The sequence below is a fragment of the Cavia porcellus genome, unplaced genomic scaffold, assembly GCF_034190915.1.
Source record: "Cavia porcellus strain 051 isolate PalLab524CR breed Dunkin Hartley unplaced genomic scaffold, mCavPor4.1 scaffold_8, whole genome shotgun sequence".
Taxonomy (NCBI): domain Eukaryota; kingdom Metazoa; phylum Chordata; class Mammalia; order Rodentia; family Caviidae; genus Cavia; species Cavia porcellus.
This window is the reverse complement of record NW_026947491.1, coordinates 28106338-28126260: the sequence shown is the minus strand read 5'-3', so window position 1 is coordinate 28126260 and position 19923 is coordinate 28106338. Positions and strand designations below refer to the sequence as shown.

The 19923-nt window shown below is 41.9% G+C and overlaps 1 protein-coding gene across 9 annotated transcripts in view; it reads right to left on the bottom strand.

The window, feature by feature from the left end:
- Positions 1–7085: 7085 nt before the first annotated feature.
- Bicd1 (BICD cargo adaptor 1) overlaps positions 7086–19923 on the bottom strand; it is a 202075-nt gene continuing 189237 nt past the window's right edge. For 5 of the 9 annotated variants that reach the window (XM_003466773.5, XM_013149318.3, XM_063254525.1 and 2 more), the window contains 2 exons: positions 18389–18464; positions 7086–12848 (listed from right to left, as the gene is read on the bottom strand). In XM_003466773.5, coding sequence (XP_003466821.1) covers positions 12761–12848; positions 18389–18464 — 164 coding nt within the window. In that variant the 3' untranslated portion in view covers positions 7086–12760. Of the gene's footprint in view, positions 12849–18388; positions 18475–18735; positions 18887–19923 lie in introns of all 9 variants that reach the window. The other 4 variants (XM_063254524.1, XM_013149321.3, XR_010049193.1 and 1 more) reach the window with 4 other exon arrangements.

The following is a 19923-nucleotide window of genomic DNA, read 5'->3' as shown; positions in this document are numbered from 1 at the left end:
GAAAGAAGCAGGTAAGTGTCTCTGAGGAGAGGTTTTGACACAAAGATGACAGTTGTGAGTGACTTGATGAATAACTTTAGAGAGGGATAGTAGTGACTGGAAGGGTTGAGTGTCTAGATGAAAGCAGTTATGGATGTTAGTCTAAGGTTTGTTGATCAGGGGGAGGAGCTTTGATTTTTGGAAATTTATCTGTTTCAGCTACATGTGGGTTTGTGAATTAATTGTGGTTGAGTGGGTGAATATTGAGTGAGGCAAGATGTTTGGGATGGGGGGAGAAGATGAGAGAGATATGGCTGTTGCAAAGCTAATTTAGCCCATGTGTCCTCAAGGGATAGAGTCTGATGATATTTGGTGTCCCTTATAGTGAAGGATTGTGATCTGTTTTGGGAATTGTATCATCTCTAGAAGTTTGACAATGAGAGGGACATTAGTGATGGGTTCCCTTGAGTATTAATTAGACTTCTTTTCTGTCAAATGGTATCAGAGTAAAGGATGTTAAATGTATATTTGGAGTCAGTATAGGCGTTTATGATTTTGTGTTTAGAAGATGTTTTGGGTGGCAGTGGGCTTGCCTTTATTACCTTAGAACCATTGATTATAGCATATTTTGTCCTCTTTTAGTGTGTATTTGTTGTGTTGTCATCTATGAACAGTATATCAGAAGCTGTAGGAGAGGAATACTGTTAATGTGAGGAAAAGGAGCGGAAGTCATCTGTAGGACCTCATAAATTGTAGACAGGGGTCTTCTCAGAGGTGAGAAGTGAGGCGGCTGGGTTGAGGGAGCTGCTAGCAGAGACAGTGACTGTATGGTCTTGTATAAGTGTTAAGTGAACTTGTTGAAGACAAGAATGAGTCATTAAGGCAGGAAGTGTTTTGTGTAAAATAAGGTCATTAAGGCAATGGGTGAGTGGGCTGTAATTAACTGTCTTAAAGTGAAATCTTTGGTCTTTGGTGTTAGTGTGGCTGCTAGGGCAAGTGGTCAAAGGCAGGGAGGCCAGCTTTGTATTGTACTATCTAATTGTTTTGAGAGGTAGGCTACTGGTTGGAAAGAAGGTGTGTGTGTGTGTGTCCGTCCTAACACTCCTACAGTAGCACGATCTTGAGGGGTACAGAGTTTGGGTTGGGTTGGGGAGCCTGGGGGCTGGGGCCTTTGAAAGGGCCTCTTTTAGTTTAGAAAATGAAGAGTGTGTAGGAACAGTGGTGCTGAGAGGCTCTGATAAGGGACCTTTGCACACCTTGTAGAGAGTTTGGGATAGTGGGAACTCAGAGGTGAAAGAAGTTTGCTAAACCTAGAAAAGATAAAAGTTGTTTTGTAGTTGGTACCTGGAGATCATGGAGATTATAGAGCAAGCGGTGGGTGTGAGAGTCAGAGCCAGACAGTTAACCTTTGGTAAAGCTATCTGGGCTTTAGCAGGGGCCATCCTGTATTTGTGACTTGAGAGAAAGTTGAGAAGGGTGGCTGCAGGATGTATAGCTAGAGCATAGGATGGAGAACAGAGGAGAAGATTGTCTATATGGAGAAAAGTGTTAGGTTTAAGATTGAGAGCTATGAGGTAAGCAGCAGGGGCTTGGCTGCAGAAGTGTGAATTTTCCCCTGAAGCCTTCAGGTGGGACTGTGTAGATTGGAGATTGGATCTGTCCAGTAAAGGCAAAGAAATCTTGGCAATCAAGGTGTAAAGGAATACTGAAAAATGTATCTTTAAGGTCTAATACAGAAAAAAATGAGAGGTACATGGAGAAATTTGAGACAGTATAGTGTAAGGGTTTGGCACCACTGGGTGAATTGACATCACTACATTGTTAATGGCTCTGAGATCTTCGACTAGGTGATAGGAACTGTTGGATTTGAGGACAGGGACAATAGGGGTGTTGTAAGTGGGTAATCTTTAGAAACCCATCAGCTAACCAGTGATGGATTATAGCTTTGAGCCCCTATTGATGTTGAGGGATTACTGGGTATTGGGGCGCACAAGAGAAAACTGAGGTGTATTTGAGGTGAATTAGCACCAGTGCAATATGGATGGCACAATTGGGACTGGAGGTGTCCCAGACTGCAGGGGAGATGAGGGGGGAGGGGAGAGGAGATGCTGAATCAGCAGGCACATGGTGGTTGGGATCGAGTGTGAGAGCCAAGGAGAGAAAGAGCGTGTAAGAGAAATTGAGGCGGGGGAGGTGTTGGTGGATTTTTAGCAAAAAGAGTTACAGGAGCAGTTGGGATAACAAGACATTTGTGTGTAAAGAAAAAAGTTTGGAATCTGCAGGGAATAGGTGTTTTCTGGGAAGGTCATGTATGTTTGCCATCTGCTCCCACAACAGAGACTGTAGACTGGGAACATCAGCGTGAAAACTCAGGAAGAACACTATAGCTGGCCTCCATGTCAACAAGGAAAGAGACGGTTTCACCTGAGATGTCTAGCGAGACTTGGGGCTCTGAGAGAGATACCTTGGTGAGGCTGTGGGCCCTGGGCCCCATCAATCCTCTTCAGGGACGATGTCAAGCAGATCAGCCAGTAATGAGTCCAGAGGTGGCAGTGGCATATTCTGTGAGGGCAGGAAAGTTGATGACTTACCTGCTCTCTGGTGGACAAGGCAGCCACACTTCCAGTGACCCTCTTGGTTACAGATGGGACAAATTCCCAGTCATGGCCATGGTCAGGGCAGGCTCATGTTCAGTGTCCTTTTCCCGCCACACCTGAAGCAGGGTTTTTGGATTATTTTTTTGGCCTGTGTTTTATTTTGAGCCCTGAGTGCCAATACCAATGCTGCAGCCAGAAATTGGCTTTGGAGTTTAGCCTAAAATGCAACATTTTTAGCTCATATTTGAATGCAACCTTTTAAAGATTGTTGTGCTTTTGTTTTTTCTCTATTGTTGAAGACACAGAAAATCCTATCTAAGTCTTGGGGTACTGAGGACCAAGGTCTGACTTTTTGAATTTAGTCTGAATATATGGTGCTGCTTGGGAAATAAAATGGGAGTTTAAATTTTGTTGAGGGGACAGAGTGGAAGCAAGAATAACAAAGATCTTTATAGATGGATTGAATGATGAATTTAAGCTCTTTGATACAATTGTAAGGGTCAGCAGTGAAAGATATTAAATGCTGGGAGAAGATTGGAGAAAGAAAAAAGGACATGCGATTAAGCCTTTGGTACTTGTCACCTCACAAAGAGAAAGGAGAGGTTGAGGTGTCATGTCAAAGGCAGCAGGGGTAGGGATAATGAAGGCAACACGTGGGAAGGATTGCCAGATAGTGGCGGGTGTGAGGGGCCACAAGATGGCGGTAAGCGGAGGAATGAGACCTGCTGTGGTGTAGTGGTGGGGACAATGATGACAGTGGAGTGGAGGAGGAGGAGCAGGAAGGGGAGGGGTTGTGAGGTGAGGAGGAAAAGATGGCGATGCAGAAGTATTGGGTGAGTAACAGGGGGAGGCGAAGACAGTGGTGGCAGAGCAGAACAAGGAGAGCTCTGTGGGTATGGTGGGTGGGGGAGTGGAAGGGATATTGTCTGTAAGGTCAGCAGGGTTGACAGATAAGGGTTTTGGATGTGTGGAGCAGGCCAAAAGTGTTTGGACTGCCCCATATGCCTGAATGAGGGAGGAAAGCACCTTGAGAGCAAACAAAACAAAACAAACGAACAAAACAAACATCTGAAGATAAGGAATCTGACCATTTCCCACTATCGTAGCAAAAATTGTCTAAGGCAAGGAGGGTGGTGGCCATTATCAAGCTTGTAATGAAGCTAAGCTGTCTGGCAGTAAAAACTAATTTGTGGGCTATAAAGTGCCTTCGGAGATGAGAGTGAGAATTTACTTGGAGATCAGAGGTTATGGAGCAAGAAGCTGTCTCAGCAGGCACCCAAGTGGAGTGTCTTTTGCTTGGCGAGAAGTGGCATTGCCCATTGTAACCAAATTAAGGTGAGCCAAAGGGCTAAAAGCAGAGTCACATTCCCATAAGGAGCTGTCACCCCTGAAGAGCGTGTGAGAAGAACCCCAAAGCAAGGAGTGGCTCACCTGTTTGGACCTGAGAGAACTGCAGTCAGCTGGTGGTGGATGGAAGCTAGTACCATCAATGATGGAGACAGAAGGGGAAGAGGAAAAAAGGCTCACAGGTAAGGGGGACTCAAACTGGGGTTAGCCCCCAGGAGTTGTACTTCTCACTTATCTGAGTCTCTGCACCATCTGATAAAATTTTGGCACAATAGAGAGACAAAGAAAGAAAAAAAGATGCCTTTATTATGGACACAGGAGTGCTGAAGAAGAGATGCAAGCACCCTTGGGTAAGAACAAAAAAGTAGAAGTACTTGTATTAGGACTGGCTGAGGGAGGAGTTTGGGAGGTGGGCAAATGACATTAACAGCTGGTTTAAAGGAGCATCTGTGTGCAAAACAGGAAACAGATTTACTGGGGGCTGGAGGGTGGAGCACTTTGTGGGGTCTTGGGATTGGAGAGTGCTCAGTGCATGCACATAAAGGAAGCAGGGGGATTATTTCTAAAACTAGAAGGAGAACATAGAAGTTACTCTTAGTGAAACAAGTTGCTTCTCTGCGCTTGGTACTAAGCTAGGTGGATGGCATGTCACAGATAGCTAAGACCCAGGCTGACAAAAATCTTTCAGTTTTGTTGTGATTTATATCTAGATGATGTCTCCTCAAAGCCTAATGCCCACATAGGCGGGCTTTTGTGAGTGACTGTATCATGCCTGTATGATAGTGGGGAGGTCAGTGATTGGTTCAGCATAGTTCTGGGTATGGATAACATTGACCAATAGGCTGGTAGCCTGAATGGAATAAAAAGAGAATGAAGGCCGGCTCACTGCTTCCTGCTTGCCATGCCATGCACTGATCTTCTCTGTAGCACCCCTCTGCCATGCTACCCTGTCTTGGAGCCAGCCAACTGTGGACTGAAACCTTTGCAAACTGTGAGCCAAAATAAACCTTCCCTCCATTAACTTATGATTACCAGATGTTTCTCCCAGTAGTGAGAAAGTAATACAATTATGAAATAGACATCTGTCTGCCCTTGCTTGATTTTGGTAGTAACAGAAGTTAACTCATTGAATTATCCACTGACATAAAGAAAATGAAGTATTCTTATTGTAACACCTCTTTGCTGTAACAATATGCCATATAGTTTCGTCTTATTTTTGTATTGCTTTCCATCTCTAAGTTTATTATAGATGGTGTTTACTAGTATTGTTCTCTGTGAGATTCATTTTCCTGGACAGTTATGTTGTGCATTAAGTATCCTAAGGTTTTTGTAAGACATTCCAGTGTAATTGTTTCATAAATTGCTAAAGAAGCAATTGTCAGTTGACTTCATTGTATGCCTTAAGGCACCTTCTAACACAACCTTAGAGGTCTAGATTTTAAACTCACCAAGGAAGTATAACAGGAATTACCATTCACGTAGTTCAAAGGCCACTTCTGCCAATGAATTGGCATTTAGCACTTGCCTGAATTCTGAGGCAGAGGACATTGTTCTATAAGCTCAGTTTCAGTACCTTCAGGGAAAAGTTAGATATAAAGAAGCCAAGGAACCCATTCTTAGGCTCCTCTAATTCAGAATGCCTTGATTTCCTCCAGTGCGTTAGTAAGCATGTGTACAACCAGAAAGCAGGAAAATGCATCCCACAGATTTCCATCACTTCTGCCTTCTCCCTCAATCCTGGTGGGTCTTCAGAAGCCTTCTACCTTGCCTCATGACATGGTGCCCCATCTCCCTTCCCTTTCTGTCTCTCTTTTCAGACAGGGTCTTGCTATGTTGCCCAGGTTGACCTCAAACTCCTAGATTCAAGCCATCTCCTGTCTCAGTCTCCCCAGTTACTGAGACTACAGGTAAGTGCCACTAAAACTGGCTTGAAAAGAGACTTTCTTGATGCTTGGGGAGGCTGATCTGGTTCTCTCACTGTTTACATATGACATAATACTGGTGTGACTGTGTAAGAGAGGTTAACTATTCAATAGATTTGCAAGCCAGGGCCAGGTATAGTGGTGCACACCTATACTTCCAGCACTTGGGAGGCTGAGGCAGGAGGATCACCATGAGTTTGAGGTCAGCCTGGGCTACAAAGTGAGTTCAAGCCTAGCCTGAACTGCATAGTAACACCCTGTTCAAAAAGAAAAAAAATTTACAAGGTGGGCTGTGGTGCATGCCAGTTATCCCAGTTTTCTGGGGTGCTGAAACAGGAGGGTCACAAATTCAAGCCCTGTCTTTAGGGAGAACCTGTCTAAAAATAAATAAAAAAGGTTGAGGATATAGCGAAGTGCTCCTTGAATTCAACCCTGTGTATTTCAAACAGTAACAGAAAAAAAAAAAAAAAAAAAAAACCCACCAAACTAAAACCAGAACCCAAGTAACCCAGTAGCTTTTGGGGGAGAAAACAGATAAGAGACTTTAGCTAGGAATGGTGGCTCATGGTGGACAAGTCTGGTTAGCTGCAATGAGGTCTACATTGAGATTTCAACTCCTTACAGTCTTCCCTGAGTCTGTGTTCTCTCCTGTCCTCTACCCCACCTTTGTAATAAAACCCAATGAGAGCACGTGATTTATTATCATCTGAGTTCATAGCAAGAGCAAGGAGACTCACTTCCTTAATGGTTCTGGGACTGCGCTCTCCTGTCATGTAAAAGATCCCCAAGAATTGGCTCCAAAAATAAAATGTGTAAGCTTCATTCTTCTTCATGAACAATGTTTTCTCTTTTAGAACAGACACCTTCATATGGGTCTATTTGCTGCCAAACAGCCTTTTAGGAACAATTACAAGTAAGAGAGATGATAAATGGAGAGAACGGCAAAGCTTATAGTACTGCTTACAAGGAATGTACCAAAACATCATTACAACAAACCGCTCAGTTTTGTGTTTTGTGGTTTTGTTTCTGAGGTACTGGGGGAGGGGGTCAAAGTCTTGTAAATGCCAGGCCAAGATGTTACCCCAAACCACACCCCCATCTATCATTCAGTTTTTAGTCCACATAAGTTCTTACTCTAAAAAAAATCTACCTGAAGATACATCTTTGTATGCTTTTAAAAATAAGTATAAATCACACTGACATACAGAAAAGCTGCTCTACTGATGAAAATTAGTCCTGGTGAAATGAACAAAAGATAACTGGTTTATTTACTGGAAAAAATTTATGCATTACATGATATTCAGTTGGTAACATAAACCAAGATATAAGAATTGGTAGATTGACTTCTGGTTACTTTCTTCGCTTTCCCAACCACTGAGGGCATGATCAGATCACACAAATACAAGCACGTCTTACACGGTTCTCCCAAAAGACATTCACTGAGGATTGTCCACAATAAAAAAGTAAAAACGACCAGCAATAATAAATACATAAGAACTTTTTTGAATTTAAAATAAATGCATGTGTCTTTGAGAATTTTTCTTTGAAATTTGGATTTTTAAAAAATAATTAACAAAAATGTTTCTTAGATCAGTCTTTTAGTTATGTATTTATATGATATTATAATTAAGTGGAAACATTTCACATCATTTAGCCCCAGAAGGCATGACAATAAAACTGCAATTAAATGTAGGAATAGCTGAATCATTACAATAATCACACAGTGTACAAATCAAGGCTGGCCTCACGCGACACGAATGTTAGTACTGCCAAGAAATACAGTACTATCAGGATCATGTTTGTTCACCATATACGCATAATCATGCAAATAAAAACACTGAGTAGATTACAAAAATGTCATAAAAGGTTTTCAAAGAATAGTTTAACTGACTCTTAACAGTCAAACCATTGAGCTTAAAAATTCTTGTGGCAATAATGTCAAAATGATGTATTTCCTCTACAATTTGCCAAACAATTGTATCTATGAACCCAATGATGCTTCGTTCGATATTTCCATTATCACCAAATAAGACTTTTTATACAAACTCATGACATTTCCCTTTGCTTTATAGTTCCCTGGTCTTTATTTTTAAAATAACTTTTTGAAAGGAAAAACATACATTTGCACTAAGAAGTATGTTTTCATTAGAGAATCAGAATGACCAGAGAGTAATTTTAAAAGAAATGCTGAAATAAAATAAATTCCCAATGAGTGTTGTACAGCAATTAAACTCTGATCTCAGAAATAATCTGGCTCAGCAGTTTATCCAGATTTCAGTTTAAATAGGGCAAATTTTAAATAGCTTTTCCGGAGGAAAGGGATAAAAATACATTGAGACTAAGAGCCATGCATTGAATAATGAAAGGGACCAGGTATACGGCAATGTCCTTACACTCCTAATGGAGAGGTCACAAGAGAAAAAAGATTTCTCAGGTTTTGTCGTATGGACATAGAAAAGCTTACCTGACATGAGCTATCTCATGCAAACATCTTACATCCTACACTTCTTACATTGTACTCTTGCCTTACACAAAAGGTAGTTAATTGCTTCTCCTTCTCTTTTTTAAACAGAATATCATCTCTGAAAAATGCTCCATTGGGGAATATATCTTAATACTAAATACCTCTTTCAGTGATACCTTATATAATAGGATGAAAGCGATGTCTAGGGAAAATCAGTTGTTAACACAACAGGATCATGCTACTAATGCCACACAGCAGGGACCATGGCAGTCAAGTTGGCATTTAAATAAAGATGAATTTAATTTCCAACACCATTGCCAACAATGGGAAGGGTCACTCAGGAGCTATGTTGGTCTTTTATGTCTACAGAAATTGAATTTAAGGTCAAAAATCATGTGTCAGTATCATTCCTGAACAGTGACTCCAGTTCAACAGCTTTCTGAAAAAGTATGTTCCCTTCATTAGAAAACATCACTACAAACTTTCTGCAGTCTTAATAATAAGGATTATCTTAAAGTACTCTGGTTTCTAAGCAAACAAACAAACAAAAAGATAGTAAACCTTTTAAAGCTGTGAACCTCACCCTAAGAGTTTCTTTTAAACCTAGATGTATCTGCAATATAGATGTATCCATCTGAGGCATTGTGGGCTGAGCCAGCCAAGTGTTCCAATGGGAAACCCATTGGGTTCCTTGATGTATCCTTCTGGACACACTATTTCTTGGATGATTATGACAATAAAATTTTATATTTCTATTTCAGTAGAAAATAGATTTCATTTCTTCATTTTCATGTTTCATAATCTTTATTGGAGAACTGGAGAGGATTTATATCAGGATATTTCCACACTCTTAGCTAGTTTATTAGACCAATGCTTTATGCTTGTTTGAAGCAGCAGGTCTTTGCTATATCAGAATATTTTCCATAGCGCAGAAAAAAGCAAACATGAAAGATGCTTTTCAGTAGAGATGAAAGTCGGAAGGCATTTGGCTCACGCCCTCCCTCTGCTAGAGGGACTGCATACCTTTCTGCTTCTCAGGTATTCCTAAGGACATTTCCTTTCTAGACTCCCAAAACTGAGGCTTTTAATACTAAAATTACTATTTTGTGGACAACTTTAAGGACAAAATGATATATAGCTAGAAGGAAAAAAATTACCAACAGTCCTTTTTTCTTTTCTTTTTTTTAAAAAAAGAACAAATATCTTGTTGAAGTTAAGATTGCTATGCTATTTCAAAGGATAAAATATTTATGACCAAACAGAACTACTTTAAGAATAAGGAATATAGGATTATAGGTTTGCAGAATAACGCATTATTTTAAGATTTCTTGCCACTTAATACTTACCAAACCACCAATAATATTCAATTTTTAAAACACAAATCTTTCTTATATCATTCTGATGACTGATTTTCCATTGCTAAAAATCTCTATTCTAGAGTTAATATAAATCCTTCACTTTGAAGATTTCCTAGTTCTAGTCTTAGTGGTGTCTATGGCTGTTTCTATCAATTCTCTTTTCTGGAAGGCTACAATTATATCTCTTCTTCCTTAGGCTAAGTAGATATAGTTTCTCAATCTTTATTAGTTAATAACTTTGTTTTTTCAGAGCTTTCCAAATTTCTTTTAAAAAATTACAATTGGATATGTGAAAGCATCTAATGAAACATCAATTGATGGGAAAGAGTCATCCAAGGTTTTGCCAATCCCAAGAACTCAGGTCAAACCATTTATTTTTTACTTTGTTACTATTTTGTACCTTAAAAAAAAAAATCTTCAGTAGGAAAGCATTTCTACACCTTAACTATTCCTCTCTGTGCCACCACTGTGCTTACTTTGCTAACCACACCGGCCAGCTCCCCGGCATGTTGCTGGCCACATTTGTGAACAGGATCCCATGGCTTAGACTGGACTTCAGCCCATCATTTCCCTTCTCTGCACGCATCTTTGATTGATCGGAGTTCATTCTTTTTGTTTCTCACTAGTTCTTCACTTCTTAACTTCCTTTTGGATCCTGATGTTATCTTTACAGGTACTGATTTTTACTGCTGCTACACATATCTACTCACTTAAAATGCCTATAAATAAATATAAATATGGCTGGGTTTAAACCACTATGCTAAATGACGCCACAGTGGAAGTAGTATTCTCTCTTACGATTTAGGCTGCACCACCTAATTGTGTGCTGAAAAGAAAAATTTAGTTTGAAGTTTCTATATTTTTTTGTCAAAATTCTGCTAAAATTGTTTTATACAATAATACTTCAGAACAAGCATTTCCCATGCTTGTTAGAGACCACTTTCTAACAGATTTAATGACAGATTTCATACTGGAAGAAATAAATGCTTTGCACACTCCTCGGCTTTGCACTGGGTGATAAACCAGAGGGAGGATGGGGCAGGGCTGGGGCAACACACTGAGCCCTGTGGACAGGAAAACCCAGCTCCAGCCACACAGCATCTGCAGCCCAGTTCCCATTCCACCAGCACGTGACAGGCGATGGAAGGTTGCTCTGTGGTCATGGTAGAAATGTATGTTTTCCCTCAGGCACGAAGTCAGTTTAGCAATTATGCGCCTTCTCAGGTCCAAACACTTGACTCCAAAAGGAAAAGAAAGAGCAGGGTGGGTCAGTCTTAAACTGAACTCACTTAATAAAACCCAGTATGTCGCCAACAAGGAGATACAGGTAGGAACGTGCGCCTTACAAGCTATGATCAGGACTTGGTGAAGGTCTGTCCATTTCTGCGTTCTGACCTGAATGCCTATCTTGGTAGAGGTTTCAACTGTTTAGGCCAAGTTGCTCGAGAAATGACACTGGTGAAGACAGCACTCATGTAAGGAACACAGAAACTCTTGGCTGCTTTGGTAATAGTGACTACTCCCTGATGGGGGGACAATTGTCTGAAGCTCCTATGTGCGCTTGATGACTTGACTTTCGAGGGGCATCCCATGTGCACTGCCCTCCACTGCTTAGCCAAGTGGCTCCAGGATCGTCATGGGTAGTGTCCTACATTGCTAACTGTTCTTGGTGCTAACAGTGAGGACCGAGCTCATTTGGAAGAGAAATTACAGATATATGAAGAGGTGAAACCTTTCTGGTTTTAAATAAGTTAAGGCTACTGACAAAGACAAGGAATCAGGGCTGGGAGCCCTTGAGTGGGAGGGAGCCTGAGACACTTCTCAGCTGCTGAACCTGTTTTCCTTGTTTGTCAGATAATGTGCAAAAAAATTTTGCTATGAAAATCCACTGCCTTAAATCAAGTCATAAAAATTACCTAGCAGAACCTGTAAATTAACCAGCAATGTCTTATCATCAGTATAATATAATATAATGATTTGTAGGCACCTGAGTGTTTGTCAAAAGTAGACAATGAGCTAAGGTTTGTTATCTATATATATATATTTTTTTTTTTTGGCAAGGACGATTCATTATGAAAAAACCTAACAACAAAACATACAATTCTAATCAAAATCTGAACACCATTGGTGCAAATTAACTTGCCAAGGCTACCTTACGTCTATTTAGGTGTGTTTTGTTCTTGATACTGTTTAGCAGGAAAGACTCATAGTAGGAACCTGAATTTGGAAGAAAAAAACAACTCTGGTCATTAAATAAACACAGCATTTCCTCCCTTTACATGATTTAGCCTTCTTTAATGTCTTCACGCGTGGCCACACGCACAGAGGAGCAGCACAGTACACCTATGCAATGCGGTTAAAAAACTGAGTAAGTCAGGAATCACAACTTAACCTCTTTCTTAGACTTATTCATTGATGAAGAATTCTGGTTAAAACAGAAACCAGCAGTTAATGAGCTACTGATTAGAAATAAGTGCATAAACAATATCCGTGTAGCAGCAAAATACAGTTATTTTAACATTCTGATGCACCTCATTTATCGCTTTGTGCAAGAAACATGACCAGTCTGGCCAGTTCCAGACTAAAAACTAAATTAAAACTCATTGAACTGAGCAGATGAGGCTTATTTAAAAATAAGTAAATTAAATTCGTCTCTCACAGAAATTATTCTTATAGCATAAATCATATAGCAAATAAAGTACAAAACTAAATATCAATGACAAAAACATTATGTCGCCGAGTGTGGCATGAGGACAGCTCATCTTACAGTGTTTGCATTTTGCAGGTCTGAGGTGTCTCTTAGGCCACTGAGGCCAAGCCAGCCGTCTGACACACACGCCTCATCTTGCTTCCCTTCTTTTTCTGACTGAGCTGTAGCCATCGAATTGCAGTGTCTCTGGGCCCCAGGAACACCATGAGACGTCTGATCACACGGGGTCTGTGCTCTGTGTTACTCTTCCCAGCGTTTTCTCCTCTTCCGAAACAACGGACTCCAGTCCACCTGTGCACCCAGCGACCGAGAAGAGAGAAGAAAACACCGCAGGCCCATGTGGCTGGAGCCTCATGGAGGGGAGGTCGGTGGCAGCGGAGAGACTAGGGGCAGGGCGGCTTGGCCAGACAGTGGAGTGGGGCGCACGGAGGGCTGGCGGGTGGCTGCTCCTCCGGGAGGGTGGCATCAGCACTGCGAAGGAGAAAGAGCTGGTCAGCGGGAGCTGAGGCATGGGGCCAGGGCCCCGTACAAAAGCAGGAACAGAAATTCGGCACAGAAAAACGGCTCAAACCAAAGCATGCCATGACAATCGCAGTTTTCAAAAGAAAAGAAATGCCACACAAAGTGTCCCTCCAAAGTGGCGATTTCTCCCTTTTTGTGGTCTCTAAACCAGGTGGGTCTGGAGACCTGGGGCCTCGGGCCTGTTAGGCCAGTGTCCCAGCCTGACCCTCATCCCTGCCTCCTGCTGAGCGTGCTTCTAACTTTCCTGTGCATGCAATGTAACCTGGTGCGCCTTGCAAGCACACGGAAGGTCGGGAACCCTGGGTCTCCTTCCTCTCCTGCTGAGCCCAAGAGGGCTGGTGACGGCCTGGGAAGCATGCCCAGCCTGCTGTGTGCTCTCTGGGGGACCCGGGATTAATAGGACAGAGTCGGGGCTGCGGAAGTGCCGGTTGCTTGCAGGGCCCCTGCTCTGCGTGGGCTTGGTGGTTACAAAACCAACAGAATCGCTCGGGGCCAGTCTAGTTTGTAATGCGGCTGTGGGAGGCAGGGCCACCACTGCAGCCTCTGGCTTGGCAGGGTCTTGGCGAATGGCCCTGAAGGATAAGGAGGCAAAGTCGCTGAATTTTCTAGTGTGAGATATGAAACACATCCTTTATAGCACAACGATCAGTAGGGAAGAGACACCAAGGGATTGGTTGTTTTAAGCTGAAAAGCTGGGTATTTTTCTAAAACTGGATATTTTCCTATGTGTTATGAAATTTGGTACCATAGAATTCATTTCTGCCAGGAGTGTTTGAGAGAGCTACTTGAGGTTTAACTAGTTTTTGTTTTGTTTTGTTTTTTCGAGACAGGGTCCACTCTGCAGTGCAGGCTGGCCTTGAACTCCCAACAATCCTCCTGCCTAAGCTTCCTGAGTGCTGGGATTACAGTCATGCACCATCACACTTGGCTTATTTACCTAGTTTTTGAAAGAAATATCATTGGAGTCGTTAAAAATCAGTACTAAGCAATTTATTTTTTGCTTTTTTTCTGATGGCCTTTTAGGGTCTTTGTATTAACCTACACCTCAATCCTTTTAATTTTTAAAATTTTGACATGGGGCTCACTAACTTGCCATGATGGGACTTGAACTTGCAATCCTCCTGCCTTAGTCTCCCAAAGGGCTAGGATTATGGGCACATGGCACTGTTCTCAGTTTTAAAAAAATGTTTTTAATCTCTGTCTCTGAAATCATGTGTTTCTTGTAAAATCATAATTCTTGTAATTGAAGTTTGTCTTTCCAAACTTTTCGAATTGTTGTAATTTTTTTTTTGGGGGGGGTGGAGTACTAGGGATAGAACCCAGGGGAATTTTACCACTGAGTAAGAACCAGGCCCTTTTTATTTATTTTTTATTTTAAGACGGGGTTTTACTAAGTTGCCCAGGTGGACCTTCAATTTGTGATCCTTCTGCCTCAGCCTCCTGCACTGCTGGGATTAACAGACTTGAGCCACCACACCTTGAACTGCTGTTAACCAAGTTTAAAAGGGGACTGTTTGCACAGTTAGGGTAACAGGTGTAAAAATTACTTTCCTTCCTTTTAAACTGTGGTGGTAAACATGAGATAATCAGAGCTTTCACCACAAGTCTAAGGCATGTTTTATTTATTGATTAAAACCAGTGAGCTGGGTGCTGTACACACACTGGTAACCTCAGCATTCAGGAGGATCACCAGTTCAGGCCCTACCCGGATGACAGAGTGAGCCCTACCTCATAAAAACAGAAAAAAAAAAAAAAAAAAGAACTAAAATAGACCTTTGAAAATTGGAAGAAAATAATATATGGCAAGAATCCTTAATATTCCCACAGGAGTTAGATGGGAAACAGAGGTTGATTAATTGAAAGAAGCAGTGGGCTTTTGCATAGAGTTTGCAGGAGAAAGGACTAATTTCTTCTTAGGGAATTAAATGTGTTATGCACATAAGTTCTAGAAGGTAGTCCAGGGTGGTCACATTATGCAAGGACATATTTTTGAAGATCATGTGTAAGTGAGGTTCCATTGTGTATCGTGTGTAATTCAATGCTCTTTTTGATACAGCAAACAAGAATGTACTTGAGAGCAGCTGAAGTGCCTGGTGACAGCACACACAGCCTGCAGCTCTCTTGGCCTGACACCCTGGCATGACATCCTCCATGATGACACAACAATTTGCACTATTTCAGAGTTAAAAATATTAGACATCACACTATTACTATCTTAAATTTGCAAAAAATCAAATTACATTGTACATATTTTTAAGAACATTAGAAACATTCTAGGTTTATAGGTTAAGAAATTATTTTCAAAATATGAATATTTGATAAATTCTAACCAAGCAAGGTACAAAATGAATTCACTCTCAGCCCACCTGTTAGTCCACCTCTATTAGTGACAATTTTACTTTTCATAGGAAAAGCACAGGGTAAACTGAGCTCAGGGGACTATTGTTAAGATAAGAAGTAGGATGTAGCTTCAATTCCTCTTTTTTCTTCCCTTTTCTAAGTCAATGACTATTTGACAGAATACCAAATTCCTTTATAATAGGTGACTATGACCTGCGAGACTGTACTAGCTTGAGGTCTCCTGTGTTATGGTACAGTTATCTATAAAAACTGTATTTGTTCTAAAACGGAACAGTCCTTGGCTCAGTCCCCAGTGCTGTCCTAGGCGTTGAGGGAGTTATCATGGAATATCTTGCTGAAGAGTTATCTATGGGAAAATTCAAATATGAGAAAACGATGTCTTGTTTAAAAACGACACGCCATAGAGACAGGTGAGGATGGAACTAGAGCACAGCTTGGTGCTAGGCACTGGCCTAGTATGCAGGATTCACCTCCAGATCCGCAAAAAACACCACCAAGTGAAGTAAAAATGCAGGAAATATGAACAGATTTTCAAAAAAGAAGAACACCTGCATTCATATTATTCAACATTTTGACCAAGGTTCTCATGAAACAAATGTCCCCTTAGAAAAATAGTCCTTGTGCATGGTCTTAGCGTGTCACTCCTCCAAGGGTGTGGAAAATGGGGATCTGCACCTCCATGCCAGCTCCAGTGGTGTCAGGTGTGACTGCAGACACTGGGTGGCTCTCCCTCCCTAACCTCGCTGGGAGTGATGGGCAAACCTGAGGGATGTTGCAGCCTGTATGAGTTGGTCATCCTTGTGGAGCGCACAGCATTAGGGTTCGGGTGCTTTCTGCCAGTGGAGAGCCAATGAGCAGCGAGGATTCTAACTTGGAGCACCTTTGCAAAGGAATCTTTTCAGGTCCATCTGTATTCTTTTTTTTTTTTTTTTTTTTTTTTTGTCTTTTTCGTTTTTATCGGTACCAGGGATCGAACTCACGACTGCCTGCTTGCAAGGCAGGCGCTTATGCCGCTGAGCTAAATCCCCAGCCCCGGTCCATCTGTATTTAATCATTTCTCTGCATGGACCGCATGAACAGTGGTCTTGCAAGTGTCACTGAATTTGTAATTCATGAACTTGCTTTTTATTCCCTATTTGCAACTAGGGATTGAACCCAGGGTCTCTGAACTGAGCTATATCAGTACAGCTTTTTATTTTGAGACAGAATGTGCTAAGCTGTTCAGGTTGGGTTGGAGCTTACAAAGTTCTCCTGCCTCACCCTCCCAGAGTGCTGAGATTATGAGCAGATGTGTGTCACCACACCTGGCTTTTTCTTCAAGCAAATCATCCCTGTAGAGGCTGCAAGCTGTTTAAATTCAAGGATTTCAAAAGAGAAGGAACTGGGCCTTATAACTGTTTAGTTGAGCTTCCCAAAAGAAAAGCATGCTGAAATAAAATTATGTGATGTGATAAAAAATACTTCTAAAAAAGTACTACAGTAAAAGACACATTACCACTGACCCCCTCAACATAGTCATCTTTGCTTTGGATACACTTATCCCATCCTTCTTGCCACTTTCTGAAGCAGCTCTGAAAGATCTCTTATGAATGTCTTTAGTTGCACTAACCTGGCTGCCTCAACATCCTGAATCTTTCAAAACATTTCCCTTTCATGGTCATTGTGACTTTGGGGAGGAGCCAGAGGCTGCACAGGGGAGGTCTGGTGAAGAAGGTGGGTGACAACACATTGCAGTGTCTTTAGGAGCCTGCCTCTGGGCAGCAGAATTCACCGTATTTGTGATCGCAACTCACAAAGATACTCAGGAAAAACGACTTCCAGAGCCGCTTTAGAAAGCAGCAAGAATGATGGGCTAAGTGTGTTCCAAGTGATGGGCAGTGTTTTGAGGGGGATTAATGGCAGTGTGTCTTTTACTGTAATAAATTTTAAGCATTTAAACCTTCACTGTAGATCACACCTCATACAGTTAAAATTTTTTCCTTGCAGCCTTTCCATTTTCTATCTCACTGTAACACCTAGACGAGTAGCCTTCTCCAGCCCAGGCTCAGGCAAGGTAGGAAGGTTGTGAAAGAGACTGCAGATCTTTGCCTGGCGGGCTGGTTTGGTGCAAGGGCTGCAGTGTTGATGATAGACTCCGCCTGGCCAGGCTCGGCCTCCCGGACCTCCTCCAGGGAGCAACTCTGCAAGCTCACCACTAGGAGGTGCTGGACACGAGACCCACACCCAAACCCTTGGACTCTAGAGAGCATGCCTTGAGGCTTCCCAAGCACCCTTCCCGGGTCTGACCCCGCCCCGGCCTGGGGTGGGGCCACAGCTGAGTCTCAACCTTGGCGCCCGCAGAGCCCAGGGAGGCGCAGTTGAGCGTTTGCGCTTGGCTATATTTCCTCTCATACTTGAAATTACTCTGGTTTGGTGGCTGTTACAAAGCTGCATTAGCATGGCAGCAAGAGCAATTCTGCAATAAAAGCCGTTTCTGGAAGTGGTGGGAAGACTCTGCCTCTTTGCGGCTGGCAGCGCCACGAGCTCAGAGAGCAGGGCACAGGTGACCGCTAACGCATGGCCACATGGACCTGGAGGAGAGGAGCGGGCGCCCTCAATCTCCCAGCCGGTGGGCAAACTCTTCTGGAACCCGAATCCTCACCAAACCCTGGGTCCATTCCGGGGAGTATGCAAACCTTTCAAATCCTTTGCTTAATCTCCAAGAAAGGGCTTGGGCTGCAAATATTTATTTCTGAATGTCAATGACCAGGTTTTTAACTCATCCACTCTTTAAACTCAGTTTTCAGAGAGTGCTTGAGGGGAAACAGAAATGCTTGTAAAAATAAAGCTGTCTGGAACAGCCGTTAATCAGTGCATACCTCATTCTTTGTATTTGTTTGCCTGAGAAACATTTAAAGGGTAAAAAGACAAAAGAAGCAATAGTGGGACAAACTCTCTTCCTAACGCTAGGTGTGTGGAAGGGAAGGTAGCACCGCACCACAAGGTGGGGGAAGAGAGGGGAGGGAGGGGCAGGTCCGTGGGAGGGGGGTCCAAGGAGTCTGCAGCGAAACAGAATCAGGTACAGGAGCTGAAAGGGTAGCAGGCACGCCGGCATGCAGCTGGGTGGAGGGCAGAGGACGTGCATTTACCTGACGGGCGGGCAGTCTTGCCTCCTGGCTAGTTGTGAGCACTGTGGCGGTACGGAGGCAGCAGGCTGCTGACAATCTACGAGAAACTGATAAATTAGACATGTATACAACGCGATGACAGCGCTCGGTGTTAGTAACAGAGCTAAGGCAGCTGCCTGCGAGATTTAGTGAGGAATGCGTTCACACAGAAACACCTTGACCCTGAATGATGCCAATAGGAAAGACAGGCTTTTTGGTAATTAAAAAATTAGTGACACAAAATTAGTAGCGGGATTTCTCAAGTACGTTAGGACAGATATAGCCATTAATTTTTGGTATTTTGATATTTCTAAAAATGAAGGATTTACTAATATAAGATGTCCAGGCTCTGCATTTGAACATGTCAGGAGTCGTTTGCTTAGCATGTGGATCTGCTGTTCCCAAGTGGAACATACTCTGATAAGTGACTTCATCATCAAGATGCACAGGCACACTGCCAGTTCCATAGGAATCTGATTCCTGTTGAGCATGCATACATTTTTTTCCTTGGTTAATAGAAGGAGAGTGGACAAGAAAATCATCTGAAATAATTTTTCTGAAAATCCATTTTATAAACAAGAATCATTAGCTGAAACATTAGCACCTTTACTATATACTAAATTGTTCATAACTTGGACTAGCAGAGAAAACTAGCCTGAATTAATGGGAAGGTCCTTGGATTTGTTTTTGCCCTTTCATTTTATCTTATTTATTTGGTATCAAGAATTGAATTTAGGACCTTGCACTTGGCAGGCAGGCACCGTATTGCTAAGCAAAATCCTTGGGGCCTGTTTTTGCCATTTTAAAGCAGCGTTATATGACTCATCCTAGCTTAACTAAGTGCTAGCTAGTGAAAGTCCATGTGATAGCTGATTAGCAGATTAATCATCTATGCTGAGAGACTGCATACTCAGGGTTCCAAATAAATCAAAGATCAGTCTGTTTACTGGCACCAGATTAACTTACTAGAATCATTGAAAAGATTACTTAAAAATGCATACTTTCTATTTGGGCAAAAAGATGGCAAATAAGTTAAAATTAGTTTTACTTGAAAACCATCCTTAATCCAAGCACTTCTTGTTAACCTCAACTATGTATTTGCTTAGCAAATCCCTTTCTCTATGTGTTATGTAGGTAAAATTTAAGCCAAATTATCACAAATTCTGAATTTAGTAGTCAATATATTGTTATAACAAAACCTGCCTATATAACTTCACAACTCACAAAAACTGCCGATGTTTTTATGTAAGGCAAGCTCAAGAGAGTATCTTTACTGCAGGGAGCCTTTATAGTATAAAGTGGTCTTTGTTGAAGAGTAACTTATTAATTACTTATTATTGAGAATCAAGGAATCTGATTCCTGTTAAGCAGTTGTTCTTCTTATGGTTATATTAGTAAAGTCTTGCAAGTAATTGTTTTCTCAGATTTTTTTCTCCTTTAACTTCCCTTTTGCAATATGATTAGCTCCAAAGATTCCCTTTTGCAGAAACTCAGAGTCTTAAGGAATGCATTCCTAT